Raw genomic sequence first — 15,853 nt, forward strand, 5'->3', positions numbered from 1 at the left:
GTTTGTAAACGAAATACTTTTTTTATACTAGTATTTCTTGTCATTCATCCATTGTAGTTTAAATGAAGTGACCAATATTTGATGAAGAAGTATTGTGTAATCTTACTGCCATCGGAAATTTAAGTAGCAAATATTGTATAGAAAATGGATCTACATTACGAATCAATAAGCAAAAACATTTATAATTTGGATAAAAATCTCTTTTGTAATAGAACTGTGTATAATTACATAATAATAAACAAAATCATATTAGGTCAATACTGATAAACTATTCGTATCTGCTTCATAGATTATCGCAAGTAATTTAATTTATAGCTGTTGTTTATTAAATTATGAGTCAAATTCGTCACGTACTTTCCCAAACTTCACCAAAATAAAAAAATAGAATATTACCGAGCATAAAATCAGGGCAATACAAATTTCTGGTTCAACAAGGTACACTACTCGTAGTTCCGGACATAACAAATGAACTGAAGGGGAGAACTTAGATCAATGTTATCAAATAAAATTATCAAGAAGCAAGCGTACCTTTTTCTCATAGGCTGGTTCTGCAGTTCCTCTAGTGTTGCGGATGTCCTTGGCCGTCGATGATCACCTCGGCGTACCTGCCGCTCCTTTGTCCTCTAATGATATAAAAAAAAAACAAAGTTTATAAAACAGGTGATATCTAGTTATATTAAAAACTTTTCCATGTATTAATTTGTAAATATATTCATACGTAAACAAATTATTATGTATACTAGGTAAGTAAATTGTTGGTTCAAAGTATTTTCTAAGAAATTACGTCGAGATAAAAGGCTTCTTACAGACTCTCGTATAAGGGAAAATTAAATATGAATACCTTTACCCTTGATATAGAATATTCCACTTCAATACGTTCACTTTGAACTTGGACGAACTTCTGGTGGATACCGCATACTTTTTGCTTCAGTGTACCCCGCAATGAGGCTCAATCTTTAGTTTTTATTGAAATTCCTTGAGGAAAATTATTGAAATGAAACTAATTTGACAATATTATATTGTCATATTCGATCTTGAGGGTAATATTAAAAATTATATTTTCGATTCTTACCTATGTGTTTAGAAGTTTATAAATTATATATTTTGTTTGTATAATGTGTGAAATACTCAAATTTTTGAGCATTTCGAATGCTCACTCTAATTAATTAGCTATTGTTCTTTATACACACTTCGTATTCGTATAATTTATAAACTGCGTGCATTTGTTTTGTTATTTACTTTTATCCTCTAAATTAATCAAATAACTATCTTTAATTCTAAAAAAGTAATTAGATATACGCTTATAGGATGTAAAGATTACAGAAACGACATTTTTTATTATATCAAACGATTTATTACAAATTAGACATTAACATCATCCATATTTATTGATTCAGCATTAATTCGTTGTTTGCTTGGTTCGGTCATAGAGTTAAGAGTAGACGGCGGGGATGTCGTCCTTGCTCCAGTCGATTTCGACGGTCTTGCCAGTGCGCGCGCTCTGCTCCGCCGCGTTTGCGATCTTGCTCACTGCTAGCGTTTGCCAGCTGGTCACCTCGGGCTTGTCACCGACTGTAAAATTGACGTGTTTCAATTGTTATTTTTCCGAGTTTATGTATACAAATCCACTCTTCATTTTGAAACAGACGTTCATAGCCATATTTCTAATTTCACAATAAAAATTTAATAATTAACATTACGAAAATAATTCAAATTAAAAACTTAAAAATGAAATGTATGTGTGTATTTTCTCATATTATTTTAAGAAATGGCGTTGGTGTTTCCGCTTTTTGTATATACTCTTTTAAAGCTTTGCAAAACGGTCGGATGACGTTTAGTAAATAAAAGAAAAAACTCACATTGGACAACATCTAGGAAGTGCTCGAGTTCGTATTTGTAGGCGGCCTTGTAGCGGGACGGGAATGAGTAGAAGATAGGGTTGGTTTTGACGCCCTCGTGGCCGAGATAGCTCTCCAGCGATGGGCAAGGCTTCTCGTTTTCTACCTTCAGCATACCTGAACAAATTATAAAGTAAATCTACTATATTTTGACACAGAATCAATTTGGAAAGTATTTTTTGCAAAGATTTCAAGTTTCACATTCATTTATACAACTAATAACGTTACCCTTGTTTCCGAACACTTCGAGCCTCTGGTCGTATCCGTAAGCGCTGTAACGGCTGTTGTCGCCGATGGCAATGGCGCCAGAGGGGAAGGTAAGGAGGAAGGCGATGGTGTCAAAGTCGTCGATGGCCTTGATCTCTGGGATGAGCGCGGTGGCGGACGACTGCACGCGGATCGGAAGCTCGCCCAGCACCCAGCATGTCATGTCAATGTCGTGCACGAGGCAATCGTGGTACACACCGCCTGAAGACACATATCCTCATCTTATCCAGTTTCACAGTATAAATAGACTAGAAACGCCTACATTATTAATAGTATCTAAATATACACGTACTTACAAATATGGTTCGTACATACCTAGCTGACCTTGGAAAAAAGAAAAAGCAGAATGTTTGAAGGTGATAACAACTTGTTTTTTGTTATTTTTACATCTATTATTATAGAAATATAGTTATCAAAACAGCATATAAATTACCGGATGTCTTCAAGTAGTCAACGGATGGCAGCGGCGAGTCTCTGGCTGTAACTTTGACGATCTGAACGTGTCCGACGGTGCCCTCCCTGACTCTTTCCTTCAAGCTCCTGTAGGCGGGGTCGAAACGACGGTTGAAAGCTGAGAATAAGGTCTTTCCCTTGCTCTTGGCAGCTTCGTAGCACTTAAAGGTGTCTTCGCTGGACTCCGCGATGGGTTTCTCGCAGAAGACATCTTTGTTATTGGCAATCGAGTTCACAACAATGTTGTGGTGGGTGAACGTCGGGGAGCAGATGAATACGACGTTAACACTGCAAAAAGAAATGCGGTTTAGTTTAATAGCTACTGATAGTTATAATACTAAATTAGTTAAAATATTTTTATTTCTTATAGGCAAAGTAATTTATTTTACCTCTTGTCTTTGTATACTTTGTCGCTATCCTTTGACGTGATGAAAGTTACGTCATCGCTCAACTTCCAGTACTTCTTGAGGTCCTTGAACCTCTCGACGCGATCGTCGACAATGTACTTGAGGATGATGCGCGGGTTGTTTATGATGTTGGCGAGGTGGATGGAACCTGCGCGGCCGAGACCGAAGATGGCGCCCACGACCGGTGCCACTGTAGGCCTGCCGTTGTCCTTTGTCATCACGTTATTCAAGTATCTGAATAACAAAAATGATTAGAATTTAGAACATTTTGAAATTATATATATAAAATATATATAACAATTAAGGTTTGAAGTACAATCACATACTCGGTGAAAACGTAATCGACGTCCGGGTAGGAAGGAGTAAAGGTGTAAGGCGTTGGTCCAGCGAACTTCTTAGTAGCCATTCTGATAGTTTTTTATCTGGATAAAAATATAACTTTATTAATACAAATGCTTAGAGTAAAGCAAGTGGCTGGATATCCATCCATCCGCTGAGGTCTATGACATTGCCAATTGAGTTTGGTCATATGATGAGAAAGAAAATATAATCAATGAAATATAGATGAACTTAGATACGTTAATCTCAAAATTTAAAAATGTAAAAATAATCAAACCCGAGAGAAGATGTGTGGTGAGGAACGTTTGGTACCCAAAGTGCGAGTGCAAAAGCGTCTACGTAGTATAAATAGGCATGGCACGGTATATCTCTTCACTTCTCACATAACATAAGATAACCTCCCCGAATGATAAATTATCAAAGAAATAAACACATACAGTGTAAACTCCATATAACGGCACTAAACGGACCAAGTATTTTACGACGTTACATCGAGTGATTCATTTTAAGCGGTACTCTGATTTTTTAAGAAAACAAACAAACAAGCTCTGTCGATGTTATGAGGCGTTCGTTGTTGAGTGTCGTTATATAGAGTTTCATCATCTCCGCCACATGTCGCCCACAGCAGCAAGTGGGCCTTCCCCAAACATTGATACGATGATTGGTCCTGTTCCGCTCCCATAACCGTTAAAAATACACGAAAGCCATTGAGGTCAGAAAAACGTTGTAACAAAACAAATTAAATCCCATCTTTTTTTTATTTCTCAGCATGTCACTTACACTCATTAAATAATATTTATAACCTGTATGACAGACGTACATGTATTATTGTTATAAATCAATATTTTAACGAAATTTTAATATAACTTATGCATTAATTGCTAAGAAAAATAGTACGATCCAACCAATTATAACGAAACAAGTTGTACATAATCCTATTACGTATCACGCACGAACTAACTTGATTTACAAGTAATCCAATGTTAGTTCGCTTTAGCATTAAAACAAAGTTAAAGAAAGCCTTTTGTAGTCTTGAAATCTTCATGGTTTGTTATATTTTTTGTTAATAAGAATATACGATCGCAAATTTTTTCTGAAAATAAACTTCGCAAAATATCCACAAGATTTATTTTTTTCATTTCATTTATTGTTTTCGAACAACGCTTGATTACAAAGGAGCCATAATCTACTATGTTATTCTAATGCTTACATAATAACTTTAAAGAATGTTAAATATAAATATTATGCTCTAGTTTAATTAAATTTTTGTAGGCTATGTCGTTATATATCTTACTAATCTTACATCTTACTAATATTATAAATGCGATTGTTTAGATGGATAGATGTTTGTTTGAAAGTATTTCCATAAAGACTGAACGGATCTCGATGAAATATATGAATAACATAGTCCGGAAGAACACAGAGGCTACTTATTAAGTTTTTTTAATTCCGCGCGGACGGAGTCGCGGGTAACAGCTAGTTTTCTGATAAGTCTTAAATTTTTGAGTTTAATCATTATCATTACGAAAATGTCCCACAATAACAACTCTGCGTTTTTTTTAATATATCCTAAAGTTAATACAAACTTTTGTTTAGGAGAGCGACGGTGGGGCAGTTGTTAAACACTTGACTACACCGGACCGTAATCTAAAAACTTCCAGGTTCGATACCCATATCCATGTCCAAATGTATTTTTAGATTTTCGAATCCATATGTACATTTATGCGACTTCTTACGTTGAATAAAAACATCGTGATGCAACCTGCAGATATTGGCGATTGAATTCAAAGATATGTTTTAAGTCAACCATTTCGCACTGGACCAGCGTGATTGATTAAGACCTAGTCAACCCCAACTTGAGATAGGCGCCAAGCCATACAGTGCGGATGAATAGTGAGCTTATGTGTGAGCAGGACATAACAAATTATCCAAAATCTTACACACCAAGTGAGCTGCAAACATAACATGTATAATCAAACAAGGATATCTGAACCGGTGAGAGAGCCGCTGCCACCGCTGTTGGTTCAGAATATGTATAAAACCTTAGAAATATAAAATTACATAAAATAAAAAAAAAGGCATGACACCTGCAGTAATTATATTTTTTGTTGCAATAACAGGAAATTCACTGTATTTCGACAGTATTTCGATGTAAATATTGGACGAAATAACATTTTATTTATACTCTGTACCTAACCACAGTTTTACAATCTAATCTATGTACATTTTCATCGTATGATTTATATACTCTGTGCGGAAAAAGTGATAAAAAGAATTCCGGTACTTTCCACACCGCTATTAATTTTGTATTTTATTATAATAATTTAACTTATATATAACAAATAGTGAGTATAACAGTGTTTCCAAGTGTTCTGATCCATCTAAAATATAACCTAAAAGTTAACACAATTCCTATTATGACAAATGTTACTGTTTAGAAAGTTTGGATGTAAAACAACTTATAACTTAAATTTTGCAGAACAATGGCAAGCCAGTGGGGACAAAAAGCGGATGAATTGGAAATTTCTAATAAAGTAGCAGGATTGGATTTAGTAAAGAAAAATGAGAATCAGAGATCAGATACAGATGATGCACCTGATGCTGCCAATCCAGCTGAAGCTTCATTGTTGATGAAAATAATAAGACAAGGATTGGTTGAGTCAAAGCTAGATATTGAAGTGCAAAGGAAAGACCCGAATTCTCCATTATACTCAGTAAAAACTTTTGAAGCTCTTCATTTAAAACCAAATTTACTAAAGGGAGTTTATGCCTTGGGTTTCAATGCCCCATCGAAAATTCAAGAAACGGCATTGCCAACACTACTGGCCGATCCCCCGCAAAACATGATTGCTCAATCCCAGTCAGGAACTGGTAAAACTGCTGCATTTGTACTTGCTATGCTTAGCAGAGTAGATCACACAAAAAATTATCCGCAAGTGCTTTGTCTTAGTCCAACATATGAATTAGCAATACAAACTGGAGAAGTTGCTGCAAAGATGGCAAAATTTTGTCCTGAGATTAAACTTAAATATGCTGTCAGAGGTGAAGAAGTGCCTAAAGGAACTAAAATCACTGATCACATAATTATCGGGACACCAGGTAAAATGTTGGACTGGGGTGTCAAATTTGGAATGTTTGACTTGAGCAAAATTAAAGTTTTTGTATTGGATGAAGCAGATGTAATGATTGATCGTCAAGGTCATCAAGATCAGTGTATCAAAATACATAAATGCCTGCCGCCCACTTGTCAAATGATGTTCTTCTCAGCCACATATGACAGTGCCGTTATGGGCTTTGCTGAAGTAATTGTGCCCAATCCAATTATTATTAGACTGTTAAGAGAAGAAGAATCTTTAGATAATATTAAGCAGTACTATGTTAAATGCAAAAATTCAGATGACAAATACAGAGCTATTTGTAATATTTATGGAGTCATTACCATTGGACAAGCAATAATTTTTTGTCATACCAGAAAAACAGCAGGTTGGCTATCAGAAAAAATGTCGAGAGATGGTCATTCAGTAGCTGTGCTGTCAGGAGAGCTTACAGTTGAACAGAGGATAGCAGTGCTGGATCGCTTCAGAGCTGGCTTAGAAAAAGTTTTGATCACAACTAATGTTTTGTCCCGGGGTATTGATGTAGAACAAGTTACTCTAGTAGTTAACTTTGATATGCCTATGGACTTAAATAAAAAAGCAGATTGTGAAACATATTTGCACAGAATTGGAAGGACAGGTAGATTTGGAAAGGCAGGCATAGCAATAAATCTAATTGATTCATCTCAGGCAATGCAAATTTGTTTAGACATTGAAGCACACTTTGGCAAGAAGATCCACCTGTTAGACATTGAGGATGCAGAAGAAATTGAGAAAATTGGAGCATAAGTTACCTATATTGCATTTTTATATTTTCATCAACTGTTCCGAACAGAAATCAATAGTGCTATAATATCAAACATTTCAGCAGACTTGATGCACATGAAAGTGATATCCCTAGATGATTAAAGCTTGTTCTCTATATTTTGATATCGGTCTAAATAAAATTATCTCGAAAGAGTATTTTTTTAATACTTTCAGATATTTCTATGCTGATGCTAACTAGTGATGAAAATCTTATTAAACCCTCAAAATGGTCCCACTCATTAACAGTCCGCTGGCCAATATTAGTCTGTCAGTTAATCGCAATAGACCACACACTATTTTCAAAGGTTTAAGTGAGTGGGCGATATAGACCTTGGACAGCAAGCCGCATGATACAACCAGTGACAGCAGGCGAACTGTTAATGTGTGGAACCCTTAATAGTATCTTGGTTAAGAAAAAACATCCTCTCACTAGAAATGACTTCTACAGAACATTTGATTAAAGCTTTACTACACCCAAGTAAAACTAATAATATGAGGATTTAACTAAATGAAATAAAATACAGTACATTATAATTCATATTAATTTTAGTAATCACTTATGTAGGAAATAAATATTTTTTCTTATTAAAAGTACAATATATTGAAAATTAACGTGTTGGCTGTGGACCCTCAGGATTTGTTGCTCCAGATATCATCACAAAGATGGCAATGGGGACTATGTACATCCACTGTAAGGAAACACATGGTTAGAGTTAGAGAAGAATGTAACAAAAGAAAAAAAATCCACCAATGTATATACAATTTAAGACTTAATTATCCACAAACTCTTATTATATTTTGACTCATACAATGAAAAGAGTTACATATTTAGGATTTCTTGAGAGATGTAACTATTTTCATTGCTTAGTTTATATTGTGTAGCCAGCAAATGATTGAAAATCAAAAATATTTTCATTCAAAAATATTCATACTCACATATTTTGCTAAAAACGACCGATTGTCTTTCAATTCTCCCTTTTCTCGGGCTTCTCTTTCACGCTCAAGTTTTTGTATGTATGAAGCAGTATCAGGTCTGAATAAAAAAATAAAATTATATAGTCATGATAAAAATGATATGAAATTAAAGGCAAACACAAATATACTACAGAACTGTATACTATATGAAGTAAAGCATAATAAAAGTAAAATGTTAGTCATAGATTAAGAAGTACATACGTTACAGCTGCTTCCACTTGGCGCAAGTAGAAGTTAGACTTGATTTTATATACATTGTTCAAACTTTGTGGGAATTGAGACTCTGATGAGTTATTAACTTGGAAGCTCACTGCTATGACTGCTCCGTTAGGCAGTACCCATGCATTTATAACATCTGTCAGTCCATTTTCTAGAAAAGCTTTTGCTTTAACCGAAGAAAAATATTCAGATTCTTTGGTATCTGCTGCTGTTACTAAAGACCTTATGGTATAAAAACCATCAAAGTCAGCTAATTCCTAAAAATGTAAAACAATATTTGAAAAGGTAATTCTTAATAAAACAGCTATACCTTCTTAGAAATCAATTACCTTTAGTTCATTTATGTGTTGCTGCTGAAACGGTTTTTGTTCTATTATAGAAGTTCCAGCTCTTAAACTCTTTAAAGAAATATTACCCCTGGTGCAGTATTTTTCACCATTACAATTAAGCGAGTGTTGAATTTTGATGTTCAACCATCCATCGTATTCTATGCAAGTCTAGAGAAAGCATACACTGATCGTGAAATACATAAAAAGCAGTATAAGAATAATTTATTGAATTTGTAAAGTATTTCAGTCATAAGCAATACAATTATATTCAGCAGTGATAATTATAATTTGTGAATTAAAAAATATTAACTGTTGTACTTTACCGCAAACTGAAGCAGAAGAGAAAAAATAATCGTTACTATCATATTCATTTCGTATAGTTTAGGCAACTTTTTCACTCGGCGAATTATTTTATTTTTATTGAATTTCTGCTAGGTTATAAGATTATTTATGATTTTTATCGCAGATTCACAGACGGCTGAGGAGCATAGAAAAAATGATAAGGACTATCAGTGTTGCTATCATCAACGGTAAACTTTAACTTAATGAAACGTTGTAAACACAAGAAAATTGAAAATTATGATATCGTTGATTTAAAGTTATAAATAAATATGAATTTAGTGACTTCCGAGATATCCTTGCTTGTTTGGCTGTACAGTGTAAAAAAATATCAAATGTCACTTTTTCCATACTTTGATAGTAGTTACGGCAGTGACAGTGACACTTCTGACAACGACTAGATTATAAAGTTATGAAAAATGAGATTATAAGATATAGAAGAATTATGAATGATCAATTACTAAAAATAGTGATCGGTTAATAAATACAACAACAGATTTTACGTTAAATCAAATTTTTGTATAATTATAACATAAGCATATAATGTCTAGCAAATTAAAGTAATGTTTATTCTACTAATTCGGTAAAGTATTTAGCCTAAGACTTTTCAATAACTTCTCACTAATCATAATGGAGGAAGTAGACTCAATAATATTGCACTTTCTTCGTCAATTAAAAGTGTAAGTAAAAATCCACTATTTATTTTTATTGGTAACTAAAAATGTACAATATTGTACTTCTTGATTGTATATTATGTAGATTTGGACTACCATCTATCTAACAAAACTATAGCTGAATATGCCCCCGATTACTATGTACATACACATAAAACCAATATTTTCAAACTTGAGAATATTCAATAGTCAAACTATTTTCCTACTGATTTGTAGTACACAATGTTATCCCAAAAGACCTTTTATAATTGTAACAAATAAATTTTGTCACATTTATTTTTTATTTTTCAGAAACTTTAATGATGATACCAAAAGCCTAAGTGATCTATCAGTTGATTTGATTGTTGAGGCAGCATCTAGATGTATAAGCACAATAAATCCAAATGTGAAAGTACCTAGTAAGTTGCCACCCGGTGTATCACAAAGGATAGAAGTGGCTGCTCAAATTGCCTCTATTTGCAAGGTATCTCTTCATACTTATTTCCTTATGACTACATTACATTTTCTTATACAGTATAAAGGTTATTATCTTATATAATTTAATCAACTATAGGTAATATAAATTTTCTTCAATTTATTTGTAACAGGACTTGGGATACAAAAATGATGTTGGTTATCAGACATTTTTGTATTATAATGAAGCTGAATTGAGACAAGTTTTCATGTTCCTAATAGAAAAACTACCAAATGAAGATAGACACTTAAACACCACAGTACCTACAAAAAAGAAAAATGTTCTACTGCAGGAAATTGCAAACAAAATTAATGAAGAATTGAATACTATGTGGATACCTCCGTGTTGTAAACCTAATTCCAATACAATAGGTGATTTCATTTACACAGAAGGTAAGGTTCTCGCAGCTTTCAGATTGAATAACTAAATTATCATGGTTAAAACTAGTGTGTTCTATATTTTATTTCATAATTTAATTTATTATTTAATTAGAAACTGTAACACACACAACACCATCCTAATTAAGTTGAAGCTGGTATATCCATAATAAAACATTCAATACTAACCTTTCAGATAAATTTACAAAACCTAAAGAAATAAGTGATACAGAAATTATGGAGAAATTACAAAAGCTCAGTGAAATCACTAAAAATAGTACAACAGTGAAACAACAAGAAACAGATAATATTGTTACCAAAAAAATAGTTGCAATTAACAAAAGTCTAAAAGAACTCAAGGAAACTGCTTTTGTATTAAGGCAGAAATTGGACACTCTTGAAAGTGAGAAAAATATTATGGATGTTGAATATTCACAGGTGAATTGTTTACTAATGTTAAAAGAATCCTACTAGGATTTTTTTTAATAACAATAATTACATTTTTTGATAAGTAAAGTATGTTGTTTAAGTTTGTAAACTCATAAAAAAGTCATTGTATTCAATGAGGATTATAACTCTTAAAATTTAATATTTTCTTTTTATCAAAGGCAACTAAATATTGTGAAAAGGCAGAAGCAGATTTAAGAAATGTAGAGAATATTTTACGAGATGTTGGAATACAAGATATTGAAGATGGGACAATAGTAGACAAGTTAGACAAAGTGAGAAAAAATATAAATGCTTTGCACAGCAAGAGTGAAAATCTAACCTCAAAAAATTTAGGTTTGAAAGTTGAGATTGATAAAGTAAAAAGTACAACTAATTTATCTGAGGTATGTAAACTGGCATTATTAATGGTTTTATTAACTTACCTAATTATATTATTCAATAAAATCAATTAACTTGTGTAAATTTTCAGTCAGAGCGGAGTAAGTGTAAAAACATCTTACTCAATCTAAAGGAGACTGCCAAAGCTTTGAAAGACGAGTGTGAAAAGAAAGAAGAATTGAGCAAACAACTTAAAATGAAGTATGAAAAATTAAAGGGAGGTAACAAAAGGTTAAGTAATACAATAATTTATTTGTAAATATTAGACAATTACTTTAACTTATTTGATACTAGCTTCACCTATGACTTCTTCAGTGCAGATTAAAAAAACCTAAAATATTGATGCTTACATCATCTACCTTCCTTTCAAAATTAGTCAAACTGTTCTGGAGATTTCCCAAAATAAATAAAGCCATACTGAGAAATGGACATAAACGACAATTTTAAAAATTGGTTTTTCGGTATTGCAAATACATCATGTGTATGAAATAGGTTTTTTTTCTATATGTCATTCACACACTCCAATCTCATTAATACATATAAATGTATCAAGTGACTTATTTATTGAATCTACTAAGTTCTATATTTTTAAATATTAGTCTGGTAATTTTTCATCTTAGTATTTCCACTCTTTGTGTACTAATTATATAAAATTAATTACAGACATGTTTACACAGAAAGGATTTTAGAAATTATAGGAAATGTAGAAAAGCAAAACCTGGAGATAGGTAACATCCTTCAAGATACTAGAAAAATACAAAAAGAAATCAACACTCTTGAAGGACAACTGGACCGGTGTTTTTCAATTGCTGATGAAACACTCTTTAAGGTTAAAAATTATTTTATAAAGTTAACTTTAATTTTACAGTATATAAAATAGTTTATTTATCAATAAATTATTACAGGATGCTAAAAAGGATGATCAAGCTAAGAAAGCCTACAAGTTACTAGCTCTCTTGCATTCTGAATGCAATACTATTGTGTCCTTAGTGAATGATACGGGAAATTTAGCCAGGGACATAGTAGACTTGGAGGATAACATTAAAGCTGAGAAGTCAAAGAGAACTGAAGATATATTGGAGAAAATACAACTTGATCTAACAAAACTACAAAAGGAATCCTTGTAATTTATATTTTTATTCATTTAAACATTTATGAAGTTATTAGGAGTAATAATAAATAAGAGATATTCACTTACATTTGAAATTTATTTTAATGACTTTGACTAATTAAGTTATTTACGTTTTGGCAATATTTCAGGTGGAATATAATTCTCATCGTTTACATCTATGTCATTTTTTTCAGTACTTGTATGAAGCTTTTCTTTATTTTCAATTTCCAAGTCAATTTTCTCTTCATTTTCAAAGAACCACAACTTTTGTTCTTGCACTTCTAATTCCTTCTGTTTCTTTTCAACTTCTACTATTCTTTGAGCTCTGGATAGTCGCTGTATTTGCTCATTTAGTTTTTCTTCCCTTGTAGATAGCCAATTTTCAAACAACTAAAAATGAAAACTAAATTTAAACAAATAAATTTTGTGGTCTGTAAAGTATTAATTTAAATTATCTTGTAACTACCAAAATAGATCAATTAGAACAAGTTTTAAATAACTGCAGATAATTCTTATCCCATCAAGAGAAACACCAGATAGAAGACAATTAATTAGTTTTTTATATTTAACAATTTAATGTTTAACAATTGATTGAAGAGGCTGTTATATTTTGTTAGATCAGGAAATTATGTAAAAAAGTAAATACATTTTTTACTTAAACTTTACATACCTTCTGTTGTGATGAAATATCATTTTTATGTGTTTTGTTAATGGCATCTTCAATTAAATTTTTAATAGATTCTTCTAATATACCATCAGCTTTTGGACATTTATTTAAAAATGAAATGCATTTTTCTAAAGAATCCTTTTCTTCAGATTTACTGATTTCTTTCTGCAGCAACTCAATTACTTCACTGTATATTTTAAATGACTTAAGGTTTTTAAAGTTTTCACATAAAGTTAAAAGAGAGTCATATTTTTTGTAATACATCCAACCAATTATTTGCAAATTGTTACTGATATTATCCTTATTGTTTCTTGAGATCCAAGCCAAAGTTTTACCAGACAATAACATTAAATCTTTAATATCAAAATGATCATCATGGTAGTAGTTCCTAAGAAATTTAACTCTTATTTTCTTTTCTTCTATTTTCTTTTTCTCTTCTGCTTTTGGAGGCTCTGGGGGTAAATCCTTATAATTGACTATATATTTATAACATGCATATTGACTTAATGTGCATGTTATTTCATTAGTAAAATCTTCCTGAAGCATTATAAGTGCGGCAACTTGTGCAGCTAATTCATATTTGTTTGATGTTATAAGTTTATCCAACAAAATATTAGCAGCAAAGTCATCAAGGAATATGCCATAGTTTAAGGGATCCTTAAGAATATCAATTAATTCTTGCTCATTCCCAAAATCAACATAACTTCTAACTGTGGCATGATGTGTCGATTGAAGTGTGTTTCCAGTTTCAGCAGACATTCTCAATTTGTGCAAAAGCTCCTTTAGTTCGTCAAGATATGTGGGCTCCTTTATAGCATTCGCAAATATGTCTACATCTATTGCACTAATAACACCTTTCGAAGCATAATTTTGATTCAAAGTAGTGTAAAAATCATTTAGATTAACATTATTTAATATAGGAGAAGACTTTTGCACATTCCAAGCTGGTTCACATTTATATTCATTCGTTAAAAATGATCGCTTTTGGACCTTTTTTACAAAAATGTACCTATTTAATAGATATTTATTCCCGCGAATCAACATATTGATTTGAATTTCCTACTTATTAATATTTGAAAATGAGGTTCTTATTTTGCGTGTTGAACCAACGATTAAGGTTAATTAATAGTAGCATGTATTCATGACGATTTTTAGTAGTTATTTAATGAGTAAAACATTCACAGTTGAAATTTATACAAATTGCACAAAAGTAATATCTTAAAACAAAATTGAAACAAAATTGTTTTGGAGTTTCAGGTTAGGTCTAGCTGTCACTGCCAGACAAAGAGTATATAAAAGAAAATAAAAAACGTCAGGTCAGATCACTAGCATAGAGAATATATATGAAAATGACAACCACTGTTTATAAAATCAAGCCGACGGCAACTTGGAACGTTTTTAACTGATCGAAATGAAATTAATCACTGAATAGTTAAAAGTTTGTTGCAACAGTTTTTATAAGAGCGTTATTATTATTGTAAGATATAAATAATTTTACTGGAATAGAACTTTTTTGACATTTGAATGTCAGTTGTCATTTGTCACACCGTGGCTCTTTTCCTGTCAAATGAAAAAATTAGAAATCCTCGCAGCAATATTGATATTGTAACTTTTAAGTAAAATGAATATATTTGTACAATGAATAGATTCTTTTGCGTTGACTATATTGATTTTATGTTTGTCAAACAATTAAAATATTGTAACCTTATCAAAACTGCGATTCTGATAACTATTCCATGACGATGACTGATTTGTATATAGCCGTTGTTTGTTCTTCAAATATGAATCGGAGCATGGAAGCTCACGCGTTCTTAGTTAAAAAAGGGTTTAAAGTTAAGTCGTACGGCACTGGTGAGAAGGTAAAACTACCAGGCATATCAGCAGACCGCCCTAATTGTTATGAGTTTGGAGTCCCTTACGATGATATATACAACGACTTATTGGAGAAGGATAAAGCATACTACACTCAAAATGGATTACTTCACATGTTGGATCGAAATCGTAGAATCAAACCATACCCTGAAAAATTTCAAGTTTCAGCAGAGAGATTCGATGTTATCATTACTTGTGAAGAAAGAGTATATGACCAAGTGATAGAATGGTTTGGTTCAAGACGTTCAGTCTATAATCAGCCAGTTCATGTCATTAATTTAGATATACAAGACAACCATGAAGAAGCAACAATAGGCGCTTTCTTGATAAGTGATATGGTCACAAAAATGGCACAAAGTGATGATTTAGACAATGACATAGATGAATTATTACATGACTTTGAGGCTAAGTGCCAAAGGCCCATTTTGAATTGTATTATGTTTTATTGATTAACTTTAATTTGCTCATCTTGATGCATCACAGTAACTTTTGCTTTCATAAAATGTGTTTATTTAGTATTAAGATTTGAGGACAAGCCTTATTGACTTATTTAAATGTAAAAGCTTGTACATAATTTTTCACATAGGCCAATGCTACTCAGATCGAAACTAATATTGGTACAATAAATAATGTTAAAATTTGTAGATGTGTTCGCTGTTCTACCTTGACCTTTAAACCCTGTCCAATGAAACAATGTTTTTTGTCTGGGACGGCAAAAGTGAAATCGGCCATGACATGAATA

At 32.1% G+C, this 15,853-nt stretch overlaps 6 protein-coding genes across 8 annotated transcripts; 3 read left to right on the plus strand and 3 right to left on the minus strand.

The window, feature by feature from the left end:
• Window positions 1-1,337: 1,337 nt before the first annotated feature.
• Window positions 1,338-3,718, minus strand: LOC106123283 (uncharacterized oxidoreductase YrbE). The gene is made up of 7 exons (XM_013319523.1): window positions 3,642-3,718; window positions 3,352-3,447; window positions 3,008-3,259; window positions 2,599-2,906; window positions 2,127-2,366; window positions 1,860-2,015; window positions 1,338-1,572 (listed from the first exon to the last, which is right to left on the minus strand). Exons 2-7 carry the CDS (start codon window positions 3,429-3,431, stop codon window positions 1,433-1,435), a joined length of 1,176 nt encoding a protein of 391 aa, XP_013174977.1. The 5' UTR covers window positions 3,432-3,447; window positions 3,642-3,718; the 3' UTR covers window positions 1,338-1,432.
• A 1,902-nt stretch (window positions 3,719-5,620) lies between these two features.
• Window positions 5,621-7,434, plus strand: Dbp80 (putative ATP-dependent RNA helicase Dbp80). 3 transcript variants are annotated; one of them, XM_013319483.1, is made up of 2 exons: window positions 5,621-5,709; window positions 5,844-7,434. In XM_013319483.1, exon 2 carries the CDS (start codon window positions 5,848-5,850, stop codon window positions 7,246-7,248), a length of 1,401 nt encoding a protein of 466 aa, XP_013174937.1. In that variant the 5' UTR covers window positions 5,621-5,709; window positions 5,844-5,847; the 3' UTR covers window positions 7,249-7,434. The 3 variants fall into 3 exon arrangements, with proteins under 3 accessions (XP_013174937.1, XP_013174939.1, XP_013174938.1); XM_013319485.1 differs by having other exon boundaries at window positions 5,628-5,644; XM_013319484.1 differs by having other exon boundaries at window positions 5,688-5,763.
• Window positions 7,435-7,811: 377 nt separating this feature from the next.
• EMC10 (ER membrane protein complex subunit 10) lies at window positions 7,812-9,428 on the minus strand. Its single transcript, XM_013319570.1, has 5 exons — window positions 9,113-9,428; window positions 8,790-8,957; window positions 8,443-8,717; window positions 8,203-8,299; window positions 7,812-7,955 (listed from the first exon to the last, which is right to left on the minus strand). Exons 1-5 carry the CDS (start codon window positions 9,158-9,160, stop codon window positions 7,875-7,877), a joined length of 669 nt encoding a protein of 222 aa, XP_013175024.1. The 5' UTR covers window positions 9,161-9,428; the 3' UTR covers window positions 7,812-7,874.
• A 94-nt stretch (window positions 9,429-9,522) lies between these two features.
• LOC106123512 (coiled-coil domain-containing protein 22) lies at window positions 9,523-12,658 on the plus strand. Its single transcript, XM_013319895.1, has 8 exons — window positions 9,523-9,808; window positions 10,094-10,265; window positions 10,390-10,648; window positions 10,830-11,071; window positions 11,242-11,466; window positions 11,553-11,692; window positions 12,125-12,290; window positions 12,367-12,658. Exons 1-8 carry the CDS (start codon window positions 9,759-9,761, stop codon window positions 12,586-12,588), a joined length of 1,476 nt encoding a protein of 491 aa, XP_013175349.1. The 5' UTR covers window positions 9,523-9,758; the 3' UTR covers window positions 12,589-12,658.
• On the minus strand, window positions 12,651-14,538 carry LOC106123513 (28S ribosomal protein S27, mitochondrial). Its single transcript, XM_013319896.1, has 2 exons — window positions 13,243-14,538; window positions 12,651-12,962 (listed from the first exon to the last, which is right to left on the minus strand). Exons 1-2 carry the CDS (start codon window positions 14,281-14,283, stop codon window positions 12,696-12,698), a joined length of 1,308 nt encoding a protein of 435 aa, XP_013175350.1. The 5' UTR covers window positions 14,284-14,538; the 3' UTR covers window positions 12,651-12,695.
• A 255-nt stretch (window positions 14,539-14,793) lies between these two features.
• Window positions 14,794-15,755, plus strand: Ssu72 (Ssu72 CTD phosphatase). The gene has a single exon (XM_013319549.1). It carries the CDS (start codon window positions 14,976-14,978, stop codon window positions 15,558-15,560), a length of 585 nt encoding a protein of 194 aa, XP_013175003.1. The 5' UTR covers window positions 14,794-14,975; the 3' UTR covers window positions 15,561-15,755.
• The last annotated feature ends 98 nt before the right edge of the window (window positions 15,756-15,853 follow it).

Source organism: Papilio xuthus, unplaced genomic scaffold (genome assembly GCF_000836235.2).
Source record: "Papilio xuthus unplaced genomic scaffold, Pxut_1.1 DF826115.1, whole genome shotgun sequence".
Lineage (NCBI taxonomy): Eukaryota > Metazoa > Arthropoda > Insecta > Lepidoptera > Papilionidae > Papilio > Papilio xuthus.